At 50.3% G+C, this 20078-nt stretch overlaps 4 protein-coding genes across 9 annotated transcripts; 3 read left to right on the forward strand and 1 right to left on the reverse strand.

The window, feature by feature from the left end:
* Positions 1-345: 345 nt before the first annotated feature.
* CLDN7 (claudin 7) lies at positions 346-3032 on the forward strand. Its single transcript, XM_028534209.2, has 4 exons — positions 346-1251; positions 1986-2150; positions 2254-2338; positions 2428-3032. The coding sequence occupies exons 1-4, from the start codon at positions 1029-1031 to the stop codon at positions 2588-2590; spliced, it is 636 nt and encodes a 211-aa protein (XP_028390010.1). The 5' UTR covers positions 346-1028; the 3' UTR covers positions 2591-3032.
* On the reverse strand, positions 3023-10811 carry ELP5 (elongator acetyltransferase complex subunit 5). 5 transcript variants are annotated; one of them, XM_028534199.2, is made up of 8 exons: positions 9239-9418; positions 9020-9080; positions 8855-8935; positions 6964-7184; positions 5248-5429; positions 4259-4354; positions 4030-4130; positions 3023-3383 (listed from the first exon to the last, which is right to left on the reverse strand). In XM_028534199.2, the coding sequence occupies exons 1-8, from the start codon at positions 9372-9374 to the stop codon at positions 3269-3271; spliced, it is 993 nt and encodes a 330-aa protein (XP_028390000.2). In that variant the 5' UTR covers positions 9375-9418; the 3' UTR covers positions 3023-3268. The 5 variants fall into 5 exon arrangements, with proteins under 5 accessions (XP_028390000.2, XP_035889034.1, XP_035889035.1 ...); XM_036033141.1 differs by lacking the exon at positions 9239-9418 and adding an exon at positions 10595-10811 and having other exon boundaries at positions 8855-9080; XM_036033142.1 differs by lacking the exon at positions 9239-9418 and adding an exon at positions 9489-9627 and having other exon boundaries at positions 8855-9080.
* CTDNEP1 (CTD nuclear envelope phosphatase 1) lies at positions 9828-16841 on the forward strand. 2 transcript variants are annotated; one of them, XM_028534208.2, is made up of 8 exons: positions 9831-10618; positions 13180-13246; positions 13343-13461; positions 13670-13741; positions 14340-14456; positions 14685-14796; positions 15330-15414; positions 15713-16841. In XM_028534208.2, exons 1-8 carry the CDS (start codon positions 10517-10519, stop codon positions 15771-15773), a joined length of 735 nt encoding a protein of 244 aa, XP_028390009.1. In that variant the 5' UTR covers positions 9831-10516; the 3' UTR covers positions 15774-16841. The 2 variants fall into 2 exon arrangements, with proteins under 2 accessions (XP_035889044.1, XP_028390009.1); XM_036033151.1 differs by lacking the exon at positions 13670-13741 and having other exon boundaries at positions 9828-10618.
* Positions 16842-17386: 545 nt separating this feature from the next.
* On the forward strand, positions 17387-19472 carry LOC114515006 (GABA type A receptor-associated protein). The gene is made up of 4 exons (XM_028534211.1): positions 17387-17628; positions 18211-18289; positions 18410-18528; positions 19003-19472. Exons 1-4 carry the CDS (start codon positions 17539-17541, stop codon positions 19066-19068), a joined length of 354 nt encoding a protein of 117 aa, XP_028390012.1. The 5' UTR covers positions 17387-17538; the 3' UTR covers positions 19069-19472.
* The last annotated feature ends 606 nt before the right edge of the window (positions 19473-20078 follow it).

The following is a 20078-nucleotide window of genomic DNA, read 5'->3' on the forward strand; positions in this document are numbered from 1 at the left end:
AGAAGGGCGACGGACAGGGGACCGGGAGGATGCGCCCGGGTGGTGGCCCCGGGCAGCAACTCCTACTTGGCTGCCTAAGTAAGATTCTGAGGAATTGGAGCCCGGGCCCCTGAAGGTGGGGTAGGCTAGGCTAGGAGACAAGAAAAAGCAGAGAAGAAGGTGGGGGTGGGGGTAAAGTAGGGCAAGACAAAGAGCACCTAGAGTTGAAGCTAAGAGTCCCTGCGGGAGGTGGGGGGAGAAGGGTGGAGCGAAGGCTGGCCAGGGGCGTCCCAGTTCTCTGGTTCCCCAGGGTCCCTGGTACACCTGCTGAGGAGAAGGGAAGGGGTATCCTGGTGCTCAAGTGAAGTCCGGTCCAGAGGGGATGACTTCCGAGAAAACTCCGCCTTCTCCCCACCTGCTGTCACAGACCAGCTAGTGAAGGGGCGTGACCCTGGTGCTCGGGTTTCTTCCTCTATACCTGGGGCCAGGACTTCCGGCCCAGGTGAGTGTCCCTTTGGTGACGTCAGGTCACCCTTGGCTGCCCCTCCTGTTCCGCTCCCCCTCTAGTTCCCAGTGCCGGCGGGGGCGCGCCACCCACGCCCTACATATACTCAGGTGCGCCGCACCTGTCCAACCGCATCTGCCCGCTCGCCGCTGCTTGCTTGCACCTTAACCTCGGGCGGACGGCCGAGGGTACTTTGGGGACTTCCAGCACCCAGGACTGCCCACAAGGCCCCTCCACCTTTTGTTTGGGTAGCGTCTGGGAGAGTGCCGGAGGGAACGGCCTGGCCTTCGAGAGTCGCCTTTGTAAGCTACCAGTCCTCCGGGCATAGTCTGTTCTCTCTGCTGTGAGACCCTCGCCGACCGGCGGGGCGACTTGTCTTTTCTTCGGGTGATAAGAAATTTGCAGTCACTCGACAGAAAACTTTTTTTTTGTTCTTTAGGCGACTTACAACTGTACCCCAAGTTGACTTGTGGGGTTGCCCCTCAGTTTGTTTGCTTTACTGCTGAGGCGCCAGCCCGGCGCCCCCAGTCTCTTCTGAGGAGGAATGGCCAATTCGGGCTTGCAGCTGCTGGGCTTTTCCATGGCCCTGCTGGGCTGGGTGGGCCTGGTGGCGTGCACCGCCATTCCGCAGTGGCAGATGAGTTCGTACGCGGGCGACAACATCATCACAGCCCAGGCCATGTACAAGGGGCTGTGGATGGACTGCGTCACGCAGAGCACCGGAATGATGAGCTGCAAAATGTACGACTCGGTGCTCGCCCTGCCGGGTAAGGCCGCAAGACCGACGGGGCGGACGCGCCTAGAGGGCCGAGGTCACGGGGCGGTTGCGGGGCAGGGCTGGGGCCCTGTGGCCTGACGCCCAGGATTGCTCTGGAGGCGGAGGGGAGAGGAGGGAGCAGAAGCAGTCAGGACGGGGCAGTGGGGACGCCGGGGTTTCGAGGGGCTACACTTGGGCCTGCATCCTTCTCCCAACCCCAGCTCCTCACGGGGTAGCCGAGCCGTGGGCCTGTTCTTCCCTACAGCCCTAAGCTGGCAGTGGCCTCACCCACTCCCGCTCTTTTCTCTCGGACAAAGGGTGGCTTGGCTAGAAGGCCACGGGGTCCGGCGGAGGAGGCGTGCGCTCTTGTCAGTTGGCAGATGCCTGCGGTCTCTAATCTCATCCACCGATTAGACGAAGCCACAAACCCTGTGGCCTCCGTAGTGGGGTCAGAACTGGGACTCCGGCCGTCATTTGCGGCCCCTGCGGAGTCCCCTTTCACCCTTCCCCCTACCCGGGGCAGTTTCATCGAAACCCGGTCGCCCCGGGCGGGTCCGAGAGCAAAGAGAGAGGGCGGGGCGGAGTTGGAAGGCTGCGGAGTCGGGATCCACCCCAAACGGGCCGGGCCGTGGACACCAAGTGTACCGCAGGCCAGTTTCAGGCAGCTCGGGAAGTTGGAGGGCTGAAGCCGTTGTTGGGCTGCCTGCACTTCCAGCAATGAAGGTCCTTCCCCCTTCCCTGCAGCGGCCATTCAGGCCACGCGAGCCCTAATGGTGGTATCCCTGGTGCTGGGCGTCCTGGCCATGTTGGTGGCCACAATGGGCATGAAGTGTACGCGCTGCGGGGGAGACGACAAAGTGAAGAAGGCCCGTATAGCCATGACCGGAGGCATCATTTTCATCGTAGCAGGTGAATCACAGGTCCAAGGTGACCTCAAGGACACTTAAGAGTGAAGGTGGGCAAGGTGCTGGTTTTGGGGGTCTCACAGTATCTAATCCTCTTGCCTCTCCAGGTCTTGCTGCTTTGACAGCTTGCTCCTGGTATGGTCACACGATTGTCACAGACTTTTATAACCCTTTGGTCCCCATGAATACTAAGTAAGTATGGAACTCCTGTTTACTAAGGGAACAGGTCAGGGGTTGGGAGGCAGGCCAGGGTTTCTGACCCCAATCCCTTCTCTCCACAGGTACGAGTTTGGTCCTGCCATCTTCATTGGCTGGGCAGGGTCTGCTCTGACCCTCTTGGGAGGTGCACTGCTCTCTTGCTCCTGTCCTGGGAGTGAGAGCAAAGCTGGGTACCGTGCACCTCACTCCTACCCTAAGCCCAACTCTGCCAAAGAGTACGTGTGAGCTGGGAGCCCCCTTGCCCCAGCCTGGCAGCCTGAGTGTGCCCAAACACTTGAAAGGACCTGAGGCAGGGAGCTCAGCCTGTGCACCAGATGCCTTAGGGTCACTGCAGTCCTGCACACCATGTACAGTTCCCTGGGGGCTGGGTTAGAGACCAAAAGAGGGGTGGGTGTGCTTTTTGTACAGTAATAATAAATATGTTTTGGAAAGTAGTGTTCTTGCTTCTCCCTTCAGGGCCTTTTTCTTCCTACCGAGATCCTTGTAGGGAGCCTGGAACCTAAAGTATGCCTACTTCAGCTGAACAAACAAAAACACTGAGTCTCAATAGTGTACCCAATCACCCTTATTTCACTGTTTCATCATTCGGGCCCACTCAGGTGCTTGGTTTCCCATTCTCCAGTCCCAACTCTTGCTTAAATAGCTGCCAGTTTTTTCAGTTTAACTACAAACAAAACTTTATTAGGCTTGAGGGGCAGATTTCCTAGTCTCTTACCTTCCTCTCTACTCCCATCCTTTCTCCTAACTGGATGCTACTCTCTGGCTTATAAGTCATAGGGAAGAGCCTCTAGAGATGGAGGAAACAAAGATGGGACAGGGTAAGGCCAACTTAAACAATGAAAGGATGGTTATGGGCCCAAGGTTTCCCTAACCACCTCCAGTCTAATCAAATCACATGGCCAGTCAAATATCTAGGTCATCATCTGGGTCCTCTTGGTCCAGGTCATCGTAAGCATCTGGTTCATAGAAGATGTGGCTGGTAGCCTGGCCGAGACCACGGCACAGGAGAGCCTGCTGTCTGGGAGATAAGAGAAGAATTGGTGCTGGTAAGGGTGGGTAACAAGTCCTGTCTGAAAACCTTATACCTAGTGACTATGACTCCTCTTTGTCTTCCATGTTTTCTCTATCCAAGTCCCTTCTCTGACCTCCTGGTTTAGTTAGTATTGAAGCACCATTTGGTACTGGAATAGATACTCTTACACTGCTCTCCTAATAATACTCTCTAAGTTCTCATTCTCAGCAGCTTGAGGGCAAGGATCCTGCCAGTCTTGTTTCATCCACCCACACACTGGGCACAGAACAACAGGCATCTAAGCCCTTACTAACCTGCCTTTGCCCTCCCCATCTAGTTTCCTGTCCTAGCACCGTTGCCTGGAGATTGGGACATTTCCTGAGGGTCTGGTCTGGTTCAGCCTAGACCCAGATTGCTCTAGGGACAACTGTGGAGCTGGGACCCAAGGCGGTAATGGAGAGAAGAGACAAAGGCTCTTTGCCATTGTTGGGTTATAGGTGGGTAAAGAACCACTCCCCAGACTTGGCTCTGGAGATGGACTTCAACCCCTATAAAGTCTGATACGTTAATCAATAACCAGTTGTTGCCCCACCTCTCAAGCCCAGATGCTGGGCTCAATTCAAGGACCAGGGTACACAGGCCTCAACCTTACTTTTCAGAGCTGAACTGGAAGGGCAGGGTCAGGCTATCTTTGGCTTCCTTCTCTTTCTTGGACAGGTGAAGGTTAAAAGTCAAGTGAGTAGTGGGATCCACCTGTAGGTACAAAAGATGCTGCCACTGTGCTCCATTCCTGTAATCTGACCCTACCCCCAACCTGTGTTTTTATTCTCGCCAGACCCCAAACTCCATTCTCTTGTTCTGGCCCCAGCACTCTTAGATACCGGGGGTGTAAGAGGATCTGGGTGGGGCTGGGACTTCAGGGGAGACACCCCCTGGAGATCCACGCCGAAGTCAGACAGGATGGAGAACCAGTGAGTCTGGTGGAAAGAAAGGAGAGTAGTAAAGTGTTTTTTCCCCATCTTGCTGAAGAAACCAGAGATCTATACAGCTAATACCTCTGGTCCTAATTAGCTATGTAAATGGCTGCTTTCAGCTCTTGCTCTCCACTTCTCACCCCTCCTTCAAACCTCTCTGCTCCCTATGGACTTGTTCCTTCTCCCTGCTAGTAACCACTCCTAGTCTTTTCTCCTTTTCCATTTCCTAGAAGGCAGTGTCTTTCATTGGTTAAGCTCATAGGATCTCAGTTTCCTAGGCTGCAAAACAGGGATAAGAAAACTATTCATAGGCCCTGGCTGGTGTCGCTCAGTGGATTGAGTGCTGGCCTGTGAACCAAAGGGCCATGGGTTCAATTCCCAGTCAGGGCACAAGCCTGGGTTGTAGGCCAGGTGCCCAGTAGGGGGCGTTCAAGAGGCAACCACACATTGCTGTATCTCCCCCCCCTCTAAAAATAAAATCTTTTTTTTTTTTTTGATTTTATTTATTTTTAGAGAGGGGAGGGATGGGGAGGGGGAGGGGGGGGAGGGAGGGAGAGAGAGAGAGAGAGAGAGAGAGAGAGAGAAAGAGAGAGAGCGAGAGAAACATCAATGTGTGGTTGCTGGGGGGCCGTGGCCTGCAACCCAGGCATGTGCCCTGACTGGGAATTGAACCTGCGACACTTTGGTTCGCAGCCCGCACTCAATCCACTGAGCTACGCCAGCCAGGGCATAAAAAAAATAAAATCTTTAAAAGAAAAACTATCTTCACAGGTTAGCTGTGGAGATTAAATGAGGGGAGATAATGAAACGATGAAAGCACAAAGAAGTGCTCCATCACATCAGCTTTGTTACTGCTCTTCTCCTGTGTGACCCCAATCTCCTCCTGCGCTTCTAACCTCATGTGTTGGACGCTGTTGGGGCCTCCTATAGAGAATGTGAGCTGAGGCCTGGCTCCTGGTACCGCTCAGGGTCACCTCAGTCCGAGCAAGGGCACTCAATGTTCCCATGGGGCCTGGGCCATGAAGCTCTCCATGTAGCAGGCCCAGCACATGCACGTGTTCTACTGGGGAGCTGTCACCTAGAGAGGACAAGACATATAGGTCAGAAAGGGCAGTAGGGAGCATCATTCAGGGTTGAGACCTGGGATCAAATAACGAAGAGGAAAAAAGGAGAGGCAGGCCCCCATTCCATTACAGCTCTGCCACACTCCCAACTTTGCCCAGTTTCATGCCCTGCTCTGAGCCTCTTTGGGTTCTCACCTTTCATGTACTTTCTTATTCCAATGTAAATCTGATTAAGGCACCACTCTGACTACAATCCGCAGGTCTTCAGAATGAATTAACACTTTCATCATCTGCTCCCTGTTATCTCTTACATACTGAATAACTTGTAGTTTTTGGAACTTGCCAAGATCTGAGTCAGTGCCTTTGGGTCCTTCCCTTTTGGGTGGGGCAGCATTTGGAGTGTCAGGCACTGCACTAAACACTATAAAAGTGGCAATTCCACACTTTTACAAAGAAAGCTGAAGCAGAGAGATCAAATACCTTAATACAAAGCTAGGTATCTGACTCCAAAGCCCATGCTTGTTAGTAGCCACAGTATACAGGGTGGGACAAAGTAGGTTTATAGTTGTTCCTATGGAAAGACAATAAATAAATGATACAAGAATAAACTCTTGTTTCATGCACTCACAAAAGTAAACCTACTTTTTGCCCCACCCTGTACTTCAAGGCTAGTCCTAGTGTCATGAGCCGGGCCAAATTTGCAGGGCTGATCTCTTGTTCCAAGATAGTTCCTTTCTTTAGGTAGTCTGTGCATGCTCCTTTATTATCATGGCTCTTATTAGAATATCTTGTAATTGCTTGCTTACTTGTCTGTATCCATGATAAAACTTTGAGCTCCTGGAAGACAAGGACCTGACTATAGTTAGTCTTTATTTTCCCATTATCTAAAGTTATATCTAACACATTGAATAGAATTAATGTTTGTTGAATGAGTGAATAAAATAGAAGTCTAAAAAAGAATGTGGAACCCTAACACGTGGCTCAGTTGATTGGAGTGTCATCCTAGACACCAAAAAGGTTGTGGGTTTCATTCCACGTCAGGGCACATGCCTGGGTTGTGGGTTCAATCCCCAATTGGGGTGGGAGGCAGCTGATCAATGTTTCCCCTCTCAGGTCTCTCTCAAATCAAGAAACTTATCCTCGCCCTGGCTGGCGTAGCTCAGTGGATTGAGCGCGGGCTGCGAACCAAAGTGTCGCAGGTTTGATTCCCAGCCAGGGTACATGCCTGGGTTGCAGGCCATAACCCCCAGCAACCGCACATTGATGTCTATGTGTGTGTGTGTGTGTGTCTCTCTCTCCCTCCCTTCCCTCTCTAAAAAAATAAATAAATACATAAAATCTTTAAAAAAAATTAAAAAAAAAAAAGAAACTTATCCTCAGGTGAGGATTAAAAAAAAACAAATTTGGAAACAAAACAAGTGATTGCTGGGTAGCATTACAGAGAAGCCAAGAACTAGGATAAAGGTATGTTTTTTCTTAGGGTAGAAAGGGGCACATTCCTTAGCAGGGGGAGATGTATAAGGGGAAGTAATGGAGAAGGAGTCTCACCAGGGCGGGAGTCCTGATGGCTCAGAGCATGCAGGGTCTGGCAGACTGTGGTGCAGGGAAGGTGAAGCAGCAGCCAGCTAAGTGAATCAAGAGCAATGGTGACAGGACCAGGACCTGTCCTACTGCACATGGCTCTCAAGACTCCCAGGGGTCCCCCAGGAAGGGCCTCCCCAGTCTTTGACCAGTTGAGAGGGTCTCTGAAAAGGTCATGGTAAACTAGCCTGCAAGGGGAAAAAACAGAAGACAACATAATACTGTCACTTACCCCCAATCTCGAAATTCTCTGATCTTTGTGGCTCAGTTTTCTCAATTTTCACTAATATCTTGAATACCAGTGAAAAATAGTAACTGAGAAGTAGAATGTAGTCACTGAATGCACAGACTTTGGCATTAGACAGCCCTGAGCTCCAAGCTTCAGTTTGCTAATTGCCCAAGGTCACCTGATAGATAAATTTCTTAACCTAAGACTCAGTTTCTTCATTTGTAAAACAGGGATACAAACCTCTTGACATTTAGCACAGTGCTTGATACACACTAAATACTTGATAAATATGTCAGCTACTGTCACCGTCAAATATATCCTGAGTGGTGCCTAAACTGGATCATTCTCTGAATGGAAAAAGAGAAAGGAAAGAACACGAGAAATGGTTCCAGCCTGTAGAACAGTTTAGCAAAGGTCAAGAATTAAGTTATGTGGTACTACCTATATATACAACAGCAATTCAGAAAAGGGAGACTGGTGTGGGATAAAAATCCTGGGAAAGCTTCATGGTGGCAGAACTTGTTCCTACACACCTTTCTATCTTCTGCTTCCCTTGTGGATGTCATCTGAACATACAGCATCAGCTCTCACAATGGCTGGTACAAAATTAGGGTTCAATAGACAGATATACACTGTTATAATCCACAGAGCTACCCTGACTAGGAAGTAATCTTTCTTAACCAGGCAGCGCAGGTGGGTTCATGGAGCTCCTGATCTGGATGCTTTCTTTTACCCCACATCTGTAAGATCTGGAAGCCTACCTGCTAAAGCCCTCTCACATTTGTCCTAAACTCCCCATCCCTTTTGCCACTTCCTCAAGCCAGGCCTCTGTCGCTTCCTACTATTATTTCTAAGACTCATTAGAACAGGAATCATATCTGCCTCATTGCTGGCTGTATCTCCAGTGCTTAGTACTGGTTCACAGTTGGTGCTCAGTACATATCCTGTCCAAGTGAACCTGGATTACTGCAACAGACTTCCCATTTGGTCTCCCTATCTCCAGGCCCCTGTCAACCCTTCTCAACATTGTAGTCACTGAATCTTTCTGACAGGAACGATGGTATTACTTCCCTCCCAAATTTTCAAAATGACTCCCCACTACCTTTATAATAACATCTAAATTCCTTTTCAGACCTTTCACTATCAGGTTTATTCCTTAAATCTGATTTCAGTAAGCTCTTCCATCTTCATGAACAGGTATGCCTTCCCATACCTCCCTAATTCTGCATATGCTGTTCCCTCTGCCTGTAGGACAAGTCCCCCAGGAGCTTGCAGTTAAGCGATGACACAAGTTTGGAATCCATGTCTGGATTAAATATCACTAGATTCTGAGTAACACAAAGGCAGAACATGTTTATTTTCCTTCTCCAGTACAGCTTCCAGTGTTAAAACTGTTCTGTTGGCCTTTACCCTCTATTTCTCTCACTCTATAATCTCTGCTTTGGATTCTCCAGATACTTAACGCTCCTCATTCCTCTTACTAATTCTTGCTTCCTGAAAGGCCCATATCCATTTATTCAATAAATAAGTAGCTACTACCACATACTAGGTTCTTCGCTTGTTGCTGCAAGGGAAATTCCTTAGTAATAGAGATCGCACATCCAATTAATTCTTCCAATTTGTACTTACTGGCTGTTGATACTGGAGTCAAAACCTTCGCGAAACTCTTCCTCGCTCACTTCACAGCCCAGGACGTGGACCTGCTCTCCACTGAGGAACATATGAGGCAGAATGTCAGAGTGGGGTCCAGGCTTCCGTACCCCGGAGGACCGGAAGTGGATGCAGGCTACTCACCGCAGCGCAGATTTCTTGATTAGCGCCTTCAAAAGACTGCGGCCCTCCCACTCCACAGAGTCTGGGGAAGAGTGAGAGACGGATACACAGCATGAGAACAGAGGTTTCCACCTTCACGAACCCGTTCCAAGTGCGCCTCTAGCCAGTGACCCTTGGTCCTTCCTCTTCGCTTCCGCCCTTTAAGCCCGGCTCCAAAGCCCCCGGACCTGTGACCCTCACCTCGAAGAAGCACCAAGCCGCCAAGAGCTAAAACCGACTCCAACATCTCCAACCTGCGTATCTTTCTTTCTCCGACGCCCTTTGATGGCGTCATGACCTGTTGCCCCGCCCCCAGGGAAAGGGGCGGGGAATTCATGATTCCTCCCACCACTAAGACCTAGCATAGTTTGCAATGGGAGATGAATAAGTTCAATGTTCCCAAGGCGGCTCACGCGGAGGGACGCTCTCATGCCTCGGCGCACAAACGTACGGACGTACGGACGACGCCCCTCTCCACATTTTTACAGTGACTAGGGCGGGAAGAGCGGTTGGAGCAGTTGTAAATGGGAGACCGCTGCACGAGCTGATCAGTCGGCCCGAACTCGGGGTCAACTGACATCACTCTTCCCCATTCACCCCTTTCGAGGCGGGGCCTGCAGGCGCTCCAGGTCCCGCCCCACCGCCACCTTCCGCGCCTGCGCAGTACTGCGGCCTTGGGGGGGGTACATTCTCCTTTCCTTATCCCCACCCCCATAGACCGAGTCCCGAACTTAGTCCCGGTGAAGCGAATACACGTCACCACCGGAAGTAGTGTCAGAGGGGAAGAGGAGGGGGGAAGAAAGGAGGAGGGAGCCCTTTGGGTGATAAAATGGCGCCTATCAGAGTGGGAAATCCAGCTGCAGAAACTGCAGCCCCACTTCCCAGCGGCTAAGGCATCCCTGACCTCGGGGAGGGGGAGGCCGCTCCGGTTCAGCCATCCGCGCTTCTCGGCTCCCCCTCCCCCTCCTTCCCGCTCCTTCGCTCAGCCAGCCCGTTCGTCGCCGCCGCTGCCCTTCGCGTGCCGCGGCCCCCGCCCGCCCCTTTTCCACGGGCAGCCCCCTAGCGCGCCTGCGCAGCGGGCCACCCTCCGCTTCCTCCTTCCCCTCCCCCCTTCTTTCTCCCTAGCCCCCTCCCCCCATTACCCCCTCCCCCAACTCTCCATCCCCTTCCCTTCTGGTCTCGGAGGACCCCGTCCTATCCCGATCTATCTCGGCCCGCAATCTCCGCGAAGCCGTCGGTGCCACTCCCTGCCCATGTGGGCCCCTGCGGGCTGCCCACGCTTGTCCCCCAGCTCCTGGTTCCGCTGGGCTTTCCCCTCGCCAGGGGTGGCTTTCTGAGCCGCCCGCTCCGTGCCCCTCTGCAGCCTCTCCTGCCATTCGGGGCCCCCGTTCCCCCTCCCGGCGGCGGGGGGCTGCCCCCGGGGGGCTGGCGGAGCTGGGCCGCGGGGGCCCCGGGGCCGGCGGTGCCGGGGTCATCGGGATGATGCGGACGCAGTGTCTGCTGGGGCTGCGCACATTCGTGGCCTTCGCCGCCAAGCTGTGGAGCTTCTTCATTTACCTTTTGCGGAGGCAGATCCGCACGGTGAGCCTGGGTGGGTGCTGGTCGTGGTAGGGACCTCTGTCAGCGGTGCTCACGGGATTTCGGAAAGTGTCGGGCCTCTTGTTTGGTCCTGGCGGCGGCTTCTCTCCTTAAACAATTAGGGCACCTTTAGCAAGGTATGGGGTGGGAAGGGGAGGAGGGAGACCCTTGTAGTAGAACGGAGATCGGGGAATTAGGGACAGGTTCTGGCAACTCTTGGGGGCTAGGATGGTGGGTGGGGCGCTCTTAAGAAAGCTGGAATTGCTGTTGAAGAAACCGAGAGGCAGGGAACACCTGTTTGATGGCAGCAGATCTGTTGATGTGGGCTTGTGAAAGATCCCCCTCTTATTAGAAAACTCCGTGTGTGTTTGGTCTTATAACAAGGGAGAGACAGGCTTATGTGTCAAGAGTGGAGGTGGGTGGGAGGGCATATGTGACAAACAAGAATGGAAACTTGGGAAAAGCCCTGGGTTTGAAGAAGAAACCCCTGAGGTTTGCATGAAGGGAACTCCTCCAAAAAGGCCCAGAAAACTTACTTCACAGTGTGAGTGTTTGAATTTATTGAGATCCTGGGACTAAGATGCTTTTTTATTTTGGGCTTCTTTAGTTGTGGAAGGGAGCACATTAAAGTTAGAGTGTTCCATTCAGAACACCATGTTTGTCAGTTGCAGGCTTGGATCTCAGGGCAAGGCACCCTTGGTTTCTCCCTGAGACCCCTAGCATTGTGAGGGATACTGTGGGCGGTGGAAACAGTACACGTATACAAGTATCTCTGGGTTCCCTCCCCTGTAGCTTTTTTCCAAAGTCAGAGCTCCTTAGGCTAACATCGTGTAATGAATGGGTTCTTGTGTTCTCATCATCACTGGGGAGAATTAAGTGAGCTGAGGTTTGCTGGTCTGTACTCTTTGGCATACCTTAGTAAAGCCTGAAAGAATAAAACCAGGTAGGGGCTGTCTAGGTCAAGGAATTTCCAGAAAATCCTGCGTGGTACTGCTAGTGGACTTGCTGATTTGGGAGGATGGGCCTGGCCATGCATTTAGTGTCTCTTTTACCATTCTGCTCCTTCTGTTTGCTGAGTTAGAGTGAGGATTGTTCTGGGTAGTCATGGTTGTAAGCAGGGCTATTTCACTGAGACAAGAGTTAGGAGCCAAGAAGAATTTCGGGTCGGAGATGCTGATATGTGTATAGAGCTAGCACCTGGGGTTTTCTTCACATGTTACCTGCCATCTCTCTCTGCCTGGACTTGCTCTAAGCAGCCTACTTTCTTCCTCTAACACATCAGTTTTTGTTCTGGGTGCAGGGAGCAGTGCTTCGGCCACCCAGAGGCTAGTTGCTTTTCTTTGAGTGGCACTGACCCCACAGCCTTTTGCCTTGTCTTCCCTTCCAATCTGGTTTCTTCCCCCACCCCCTTTCTGGCAGTTGCTTAGAGCAGTCCCTACATGCTCAGCATGTGCAACCCGAGATAGCAGGGCAGGATACCCGAGCTATTGCGGCCCTCGTCATGGCCCAGGGAGAAAAGAAGGGCAGGTGCCTTGGGATGAGGGGTGAGGGCTCTTTGGTTTGCAAGGGGAAGTCTAGTTTTCATGAGGCTGAGGGCCTATGAATGAACTAAAGAGCATTTGTCTGTTTGTGCCTTAGAAGAAAAGAGTAGACGAGGCTTTCCATGGGGGAGATCTGAGTGTTAGAAACAGGAGTCTCTGGAGAAGGCTTGGAGAAATTGGAAGGCTGAGTTGGTGATGTCCTTGTCCCATCTTCACCTCTCACTTACAGCCCTTACTGCACTCTGGCCTTCTCCACACCCTATTAGTCAGTCTGGTGGGTGGGGCTTTCCAGTGTCCTCTGCCTTGCCCTAGGTACCAGGAAAAGGAGGCTGTTCAAAGGGCTGAGGTTCTTTGCAACTTGTGACTTGGCTTGTAGAGACAGAAATGGACAGGTGGCTGGTTAAAATAGGCCTGGTGGCCCCTAGCCAGAGGAACTTAGCTGACCTGACAACCCCTGGATTCCCTCATCCTCTCTTCTGCCTAGGGATCCAAAGACCTCCCTTGACTCCTACTCTGTGTCCACTAAGGAATCTCAGGCTGATGGGAGTTGTCACAAAGAATCCTCAGGTTGGAGTTGGGGAGAGCTGTACATTTCTTTGTTCAGTGTAGCAAGATAATATCTTGATTAAGAGAGTAGGTTCTTGCATTAGACTGCAGGATACAATCCTGGCTCCACCATTTTATCGATTCTAATATTAACTGACCACCCCTGCTACAGTGTTCTAGGAATACAGCCATGATGGAGACAAAATCTGTGCTTTCATTCTAATTGGGACAAACAACTAAATAAGATAATTCTTAGCTGTGTGGCCTTAGGCAAGGTATTTATACTCTCCAAGCTTCAGTTTCTTTATTCTTAAAACAGATATGTTGTTGTTATTGTTGTTGTTTTGAGAAATAAATAACATAATCCTAAATCATCACTTCATGGTGCCCAACATATGGTAAATGTTCAACACGTGCTACCTGTTGTTACTGGGGAAGATTTCCTTGTCAAGGGTTCTAATCCTGTTTTGTTCTCAGGTGATTCAGTACCAAACTGTTCGATATGACATCCTTCCATTATCTCCTGTGTCCCGGAATCGGCTAGGTGAGTGTGCTGGCTGGGGAGATCCTTTAAGGTGAGATAGGTTTCAAGGTCTGGGCTGGAGGTTGGTTGGTATTATTCCTTCCTGTTGTGGTTCAGGCCAGGTGAAGAGGAAGATTCTGGTGCTGGATCTGGATGAGACACTTATTCACTCCCATCATGATGGGGTTCTGAGGCCCACGGTACGACCTGGAACACCTCCTGACTTCATCCTCAAGGTGTGTGTGTGGGGGGAAGTGGTGGAATCATTATGTCTGCTATTCTACTTGGACCTTTTCTAATTCCGGAATGTGTTATGCCCGTCCCCCCATCCCCTGGTACCAGCGTCAGCCTGAAGAAGGGAAGCAAGCAGTGGGAAGGTGGGGGGTATCCTTCAGGTACTGTGGTGCTGAGGACTTCCCCCAGCCCTTCCTTGTTCCTCTACAGGTGGTAATAGACAAACATCCTGTCCGGTTTTTTGTACATAAGAGGCCCCATGTGGATTTCTTCTTAGAAGTGGTGAGTTTGCAGAAGCCAAAGGAAGCTCTGTGATGAAGGAATGGTTTTAGGGTTCTGGGAATTTAGAAGATTTGGAGGAAGTAGGGGGTGAGATATGGGTAAGGGCAATTTTGGAGAAGGGAGGTTGTGGAATGGTTGGAGAATGGCTTTTGATAGTTTGGTTATTTGCTTTGCTGGTATAATTATTCTTTCACAGGCTTCCTGCTCTTTTGTTCTTGCATCTCTGAATCTTAAGGGCTTAATGGTGCCTAAGACGCTTAAGTTCGGAATTTTTGTGTTCTCAGAGATATTTGATAATTGCTAAGTGTCCTGAATGACAAGGCTAGAGTGCTAGTGAAAGGGAACTGTATGTGTAAATGAGCCCTGACTGGTGTGGCTCAGTGGGTTGGGTGTTGCTCCACAAAGTGAAAGGTCACTGGTTCGATTCCTGGTCAGGCCACATGCCTGGGTTTTGGGCATGTTTTTCACACATCGATATTTCTCTCCCTTTCTCCCTCCCTTCTCTTCTCTCTAAAAAATAAATAAATAAAATATTTAAAAACAATAAAATAAATGAGTGATCACCTCTTCTGTCACCTCCTTCCCCTGTCTACTTCAGGTGAGCCAATGGTATGAGCTGGTAGTGTTCACAGCAAGCATGGAGATTTATGGCTCTGCTGTGGCAGATAAACTGGACAATAGCAGAAGCATTCTCAAGAGAAGATACTACAGACAGGTAAGGGGCTAGAATCCAGGGCTAAGAGTGAAGCTCTAAAGGCAGGCCACCAAGGAGGGATTTGAGTTTAAAGCAATTGTCCTGGAATGGGACCTTTTGGGGACATGAGGAAGGCATACTGCATGATCTCCTTTGTTGGAATTTGGCTGCCCGTGGTGTAGTTAGGATTGGGGGAGCAATTACAGAGGATGAGTCTCCTTTTGATACCTAGCTCACCCTGCCTTCCAGCACTGCACTTTGGAATTGGGCAGCTACATCAAGGACCTCTCTGTGGTCCACAGTGACCTCTCCAGCATTGTGATCCTGGATAACTCCCCCGGGGCTTACAGGAGCCATCCAGGTATGGGGGAATGTGGTGAGTCTGGCAGGACAAGGAAGTGGTTCTGAGAAGGTATCTTGAATGCATGCAACCGGGATATCTTGTTTACTGTAAGTTAGGATGGTATTGTTCCTGTTTTAAGTGAGATGTTTCACCCTCTCCCACATGTCTGTTTTATAAATCAGATTTGCTTCAGGTGAAATACAATGGCACTATTTGACTAGAAGCCTCACACTAGTATGAGAAATGGTGATTGAAATTTAATTTAATTTTGGAGTATAAGTCAGGAAGATTCTTGCTTAGATTTTGACTTGGGTGGGCGGGTGGTAGTGAGAAACATATAGGAGTAGGCAAAAGTAGGTTTATAGTTCATATGAAAAAAGACATGCAGGTTACAATGATTACAATAGCTTTATTACGTCAGAAGAATGCCACTCATAACTAAACCTACTTTTGCCCACCCCTGTAATGATCCCTACTCCCAAACAAAAGAAAAAACGCCATCCCTCTTGAATCCTTTATTTCTTCTCACGTGCGTTTTTCACCCAATCTAGACAATGCCATCCCCATCAAGTCCTGGTTCAGTGACCCCAGTGACACAGCCCTTCTTAACCTGCTTCCCATGCTGGATGCCCTCAGGTAAGGGTAGCTAGACACTTAGATTTCAGAGGAAAGGAGGTGGTGGGGGAATCCTAAGAGGGAATAAAAGTTTGTCCTGTTTTACTTATCTCTCTTCCCTTAAGCATTTAGCATCTGAACCCAGGTCTTACACTAAAGCTGCTCACTTTTAGCACTTGGCTTGGGTTTTGGGCCAACTAAACCTCAGTCTCATCATGTGAAAATGGTGACTGCCCCACATCTCCACTGAGGCTGCCTGACACTAGTGTGGGGATATGAACTATAAGGACTCTACCAATGCAAATTATTGTCATCCCAGGTTCACCGCTGATGTTCGTTCTGTGCTGAGCCGAAACCTTCACCAACATAGGCTCTGGTGACAGCTGCTCCCCCTCCACCTGAGTTGGGGTGGGGGGGAAAGGGAGGGTGAGCCCTCAGGATGCCTGTCTGATGCTTTGTCCAATGGTGAGGACTGCCTGGGCAGGGTCTGTTCCTCCCGCCCCTCTGCCCTGGGAGCCCTGCACTCCATATGGAGTCTGGATGGACACATAGGCCAGACTGTGAAGCAGCCTCTCTCTAACTTCGTGTTCGCACTCCCTGGAAACCCCAGACTGGGACATGAGCGGAGGACTAGGAGAGCCGAAACATTGTCTGTGGTGGAGAGAGAGGACTGGCCAGAGTGAGAGACATTCAGTAATCTGGGAGGCTCAGAGAGAAGCCAAGTCAGCTTTGTTGTGATTTGATTTTTTAAAAAACTCTTGTACAAAACTGATCTAATTCTTCACTCCAAGGGCTGGGTTGTGGGTGGGAAACTGGGATTTGGGCCACTGGATTTCACCCAAACTTGTACCCCCCTTACTTTTCTCTATATTTTCCTTTCCTAGATTCCCTCAGACCTGTAACCAGCTTACTGTTTGTTTTTTTCCCCCTCCTCTCTTTTAAACCATTCATTATAACTTTGAAACCAAAGCTGCCCCAGGTCCTTCTCTGGGGTTTTGGGAAATTAAGGGCAGAGGGGAGAGACTGCTGTTGGTAGGGGGGATAGGCGGTGGTGGCTTTGCAGGGATGGAGTAGTGAACGACCACATCAGATGTTTTTGACAGGATGGGCGTCCTGGCTGGGAGGGAAAGGACAACTGTATGGCCTGAGGGAATTGAGGATCAGAGCCATAGGACACAGATACATGAAAGGAGGAGAAACCTAGACGCCAGAAAAGGTATAGAGCTGGAAAGAAGCCAGTCAGGGGGACTGACTAGACAAGCTAAACGGGCTATTCCGCCAGGCACCAAGTTCCCCCAGCCTTGCTCTGCTGGGTTACTAAGCCTCCAGCTCCCGCTCCTGTATCTGCGGGCCCCACCTCCCAGGGCCCTCCTCCCAGAAGCCGGCTCTACTTCCTAGCAGCCGCCACGTGATGCTCCGCCCTTTCAGATCACATGATTTTATTGCTACAAGTGCTGAAAGTGTTCCTCCGCGTTGATGTAGTCCCCACCTTTCGGACCTACCCGCTAGTCCCTATTGGTCCACGCTCCTGAAACCTAAGCTTTTTGTGCGTCTCTCCAAACAAGTATTTAGTTTCTGCCCTTTATTTCCGAACCACCGTCTCCACTTGGGTACTACATTGTTTTGGTGTCAACGGCCGTCTTGAGCGTATCAGCACGTTTCGTGAATAGCTGCCCTTGTATCAGCTTTTCTTCTACCTTATGTACAAAAAGAAATTTTGGAGAGCCGAATCTCAAATTATTATCTCCTAGCTTTTTATCCCCACCTTCGTGGGAAGGTTGAGAAATGGGTCTTGTTATTTTTCACGGTAGAAACAGCAACTACCTTTGCTACGTCGCTGGCTTAACCCACAAATAGATTCCAAAGTGATTACGCTGACGGTGGAGGGGGGTGGGGTGTCAGTAGGTGGTGCTAAGTTAGCAGCGTTAGGGCTGCTACGCTGCTTCCGTAACCAGCAAGCATGACGGCCCTTGATGGGTGGGGGCGGGGTTGGCGAATAGGGAAGTAGCGCAAGTCCTGAGATCCCTCCGCTGAATCCGCCTGCGCCGTCGCCACCGTCGTCGCTGCCACCGCCCCCTGTCCCGGGCCCCCCCCCCCTCCCTGGGTTCCCTCAGCCCAGTCCGGTCCAGCCCGGTTCCCGGGAGGATGAAGTTCGTGTATAAAGAGGAGCATCCGTTCGAGAAGCGCCGCTCTGAGGGCGAGAAGATCCGAAAGAAATACCCGGACCGGGTCCCGGTGAGGACGGTAGCCAGGGCCGAGGGTGCGGGGCGCTAGCACTGACGCCACAGCCTGGGCTTGTGTTTGGAGTGGTCAGTGTAGTCGTCAGGCTGTCGCCCGTGGTGGGGTTGGTAACGATCCTGAAACTGTTGTCTTTGGAACTGGAGGTGAAAGGAGGGATAGTGGTAGCTGCGGGTGAGGGGATGTAGATGGGAGAGATAGGCCTTCGGGTTCAAGTTGGAGGAGGCTATAGGGAATTTGACAGTCTGAATGTCACATGGTCATTCCTCTCAGCTGCTAGATTTTTGAGATTGAAGCTGTAGTCAGCCCATACAGGTTATTCCCGACTGATTAAGATAGTTGTTTATTATGATGCCCCCTATTCGGGGACCTGGAGGTTTAGGTGAGTCGAGTCAGTGGCCTCCGACTGTCTACTTAGGGCTGGCTACACAGAATGTTCAGAGACAAAGAGAAATGAATTTGGAGTAGGTTTGGGTGCTAGGTATATTGTTGTTTGAATTCCTGACAGGTGGAGTTAGATATTACAGCTGTGGGGCTGTAATATCTAGTGTCTTCTAATTTTTATCTTTCTTTTATCAGGTAATAGTAGAAAAGGCTCCCAAAGCTCGGATAGGAGACCTGGACAAAAAGAAATACCTGGTGCCTTCTGATCTTACAGGTGGGGACCTGACCCCAACACCCAGGTTTGCTACCTGTGGGAGGAGGCTCCAAATAGAAGCTGTTCTTTTGAGGGCATTTGTGATATTTGTGACTTTATCAGACTTTGTATTTTTGGCAGTTGGTCAGTTCTATTTCTTGATCCGGAAGCGAATTCATCTCCGAGCTGAGGATGCCTTGTTTTTCTTTGTCAACAATGTCATTCCACCCACCAGTGCCACGATGGGTCAACTGTACCAGGTATGGTGACTGGGAAGTAGTGGAAGCTTGGGAGACAGAGTTGGAAGAGCTTGAGTGGAAGAAGTTTTAGGTCAGCAGTTCTTGGACCATCAGGCTTGCTTAGCTTTCCATTTTTTCTTTGGCCTTAAAATTTCTGGGTAGTTCTGCGTTGGGAGTTTGGACAGGGTGGTGGGAGACAGAATGGAGAATAGCGAGCTAGAGTTACTGTTCTGATATGGATTCTCCTCAGTTCTAGTCCCCTTCTCATTCCAAGACAGCAGAGAATGATTGGAGTTTTTATTTTTTATTTTTTACTTTTGCCTAGGGCTGTTCCTCAGGATAATCCTATTAGGCTGCCAGGTCCTGGAGCAAGTGAGGGCTCTGGTTTTGGGGGTCTTCAAAAAATGGTTTTTGAAGAATATGTTTGGGCAGTGGGTGGATCAAACAACTAACGGCCAGATGCCTGAGTACCATTATTTTCTGCTTTTACCCCAGGAACACCATGAAGAAGACTTCTTTCTATACATTGCCTACAGTGATGAAAGTGTCTATGGCCTGTGAAGCTGCTGCGCCTGTGGTGGGGGGTCCCATTCTACAAAGAGAGAGGTGGCCTCCCCTTCCTTGACCTCCTCTCTTCAGGACCTGCACTTCCTAATGTTTGAGGCTCTTCTCCAGAACCTCTTAGCAAGAGGGTCAATGGGGGAGATCGCTTCTAGTACCTCTCCTTTCTCCTTCCTTCCTCTTTCTTTACCACCTTTTCCTTTTTTGCTTTAGACTTGATTGTCCATCTCTGTCACATCAAGTGACTGTTTTGGTTTCTGTTCCCTTTCTAACTGCCAAGGGGCTCAGAACCCCAGCAATCTTTTCCTTTCACTACCTTTTTTGGGGGTAGATGGAAGGGACTGAAATTGTTGGGGAAGGTAGGAGGCACATCAATAAAGAGGAAACCACCAAGTTGAACTGGATTTTGCTTTGTGTTGCTACTCTTCCCCTTCTGTCTTTTGGTGGTCTGTGGGGAGAAATGAGGTTGGAGGGGTAGTGATATATTTTGGTTTATTCTGTTGATGTGGGGCTTTTCCTTGTGCACAAAACGGGTGCTTTTGTTGTGATGGATGGGATACTCTGAGTATTGTTTCTTGAAGCTAAAGTTGTACGTATGTACGTGTGTTTTGGGTCCTAATGTAACGAGTAACTTCTTTACTGTGGGTTCCTTTGGAGAAAGTTTGAAACTACCTGCTTTAGATAAATACATCCCAATTCATTATAACCTTTTGCAGGAAGAAAGATTTTCATGTGTGGAGGCTGGTAAAAAGTTATTAATCCTCAGTTGCATGTCACTTGGTCAGACTTTGGGCGGGTGTATAGCAGTGGAATCCAAAGGAGGGAGAAGACTAGGAGGAGGGAATCCACCATCACCACGAGAACTTCATCTCCCAGCAACCACTTCCCTGTCTAGCCGGAAGTGGGTCGGTCCCCTGGGAGGGGAGGGAGGGAGAGAAAGAAGCTGCAGAATGAGACAGTATGGTGGCCGAGAGTTTTAATCCCTTCTTTCCCCTGTCCCGCCCAGCCTA

Source organism: Phyllostomus discolor, chromosome 8, assembly GCF_004126475.2.
Source record: "Phyllostomus discolor isolate MPI-MPIP mPhyDis1 chromosome 8, mPhyDis1.pri.v3, whole genome shotgun sequence".
In the NCBI taxonomy this organism is placed as follows: Eukaryota; Metazoa; Chordata; class Mammalia; order Chiroptera; family Phyllostomidae; genus Phyllostomus; species Phyllostomus discolor.

What these genes read in the sequence shown, in the direction of transcription:
- LOC114515006 (XM_028534211.1), top strand. Translation starts at nt 17,539, where the DNA reads ATGAAGTTCGTGTATAAAGAGGAGCATCCGTTCGAGAAGCGCCGCTCT. An exon ending in GGTGCCTTCTGATCTTACAG is followed by an intron (nt 18,290 to 18,409) that starts GTGGGGACCTGA and finishes TATTTTTGGCAG; the next exon opens with TTGGTCAGTTCTATTTCTTG. An exon ending in CGATGGGTCAACTGTACCAG is followed by an intron (nt 18,529 to 19,002) that starts GTATGGTGACTG and finishes CTTTTACCCCAG; the next exon opens with GAACACCATGAAGAAGACTT.
- CTDNEP1 (XM_028534208.2), top strand. Translation starts at nt 10,517, where the DNA reads ATGATGCGGACGCAGTGTCTGCTGGGGCTGCGCACATTCGTGGCCTTC. An exon ending in TGTGTCCCGGAATCGGCTAG is followed by an intron (nt 13,247 to 13,342) that starts GTGAGTGTGCTG and finishes GTTGTGGTTCAG; the next exon opens with GCCAGGTGAAGAGGAAGATT. An exon ending in TGGATTTCTTCTTAGAAGTG is followed by an intron (nt 13,742 to 14,339) that starts GTGAGTTTGCAG and finishes TGTCTACTTCAG; the next exon opens with GTGAGCCAATGGTATGAGCT.
- ELP5 (XM_028534199.2), bottom strand. Translation starts at nt 9,374, where the DNA reads ATGAATTCCCCGCCCCTTTCCCTGGGGGCGGGGCAACAGGTCATGACG. An exon ending in CGGCTTGGTGCTTCTTCGAG is followed by an intron (nt 9,081 to 9,238) that starts GTGAGGGTCACA and finishes ACTCTTCCCCAG; the next exon opens with ACTCTGTGGAGTGGGAGGGC. An exon ending in CAGATCCTCTTACACCCCCG is followed by an intron (nt 4,131 to 4,258) that starts GTATCTAAGAGT and finishes TTGTACCTACAG; the next exon opens with GTGGATCCCACTACTCACTT.
- CLDN7 (XM_028534209.2), top strand. Translation starts at nt 1,029, where the DNA reads ATGGCCAATTCGGGCTTGCAGCTGCTGGGCTTTTCCATGGCCCTGCTG. An exon ending in CTCGGTGCTCGCCCTGCCGG is followed by an intron (nt 1,252 to 1,985) that starts GTAAGGCCGCAA and finishes CCTTCCCTGCAG; the next exon opens with CGGCCATTCAGGCCACGCGA. An exon ending in CATCATTTTCATCGTAGCAG is followed by an intron (nt 2,151 to 2,253) that starts GTGAATCACAGG and finishes TTGCCTCTCCAG; the next exon opens with GTCTTGCTGCTTTGACAGCT.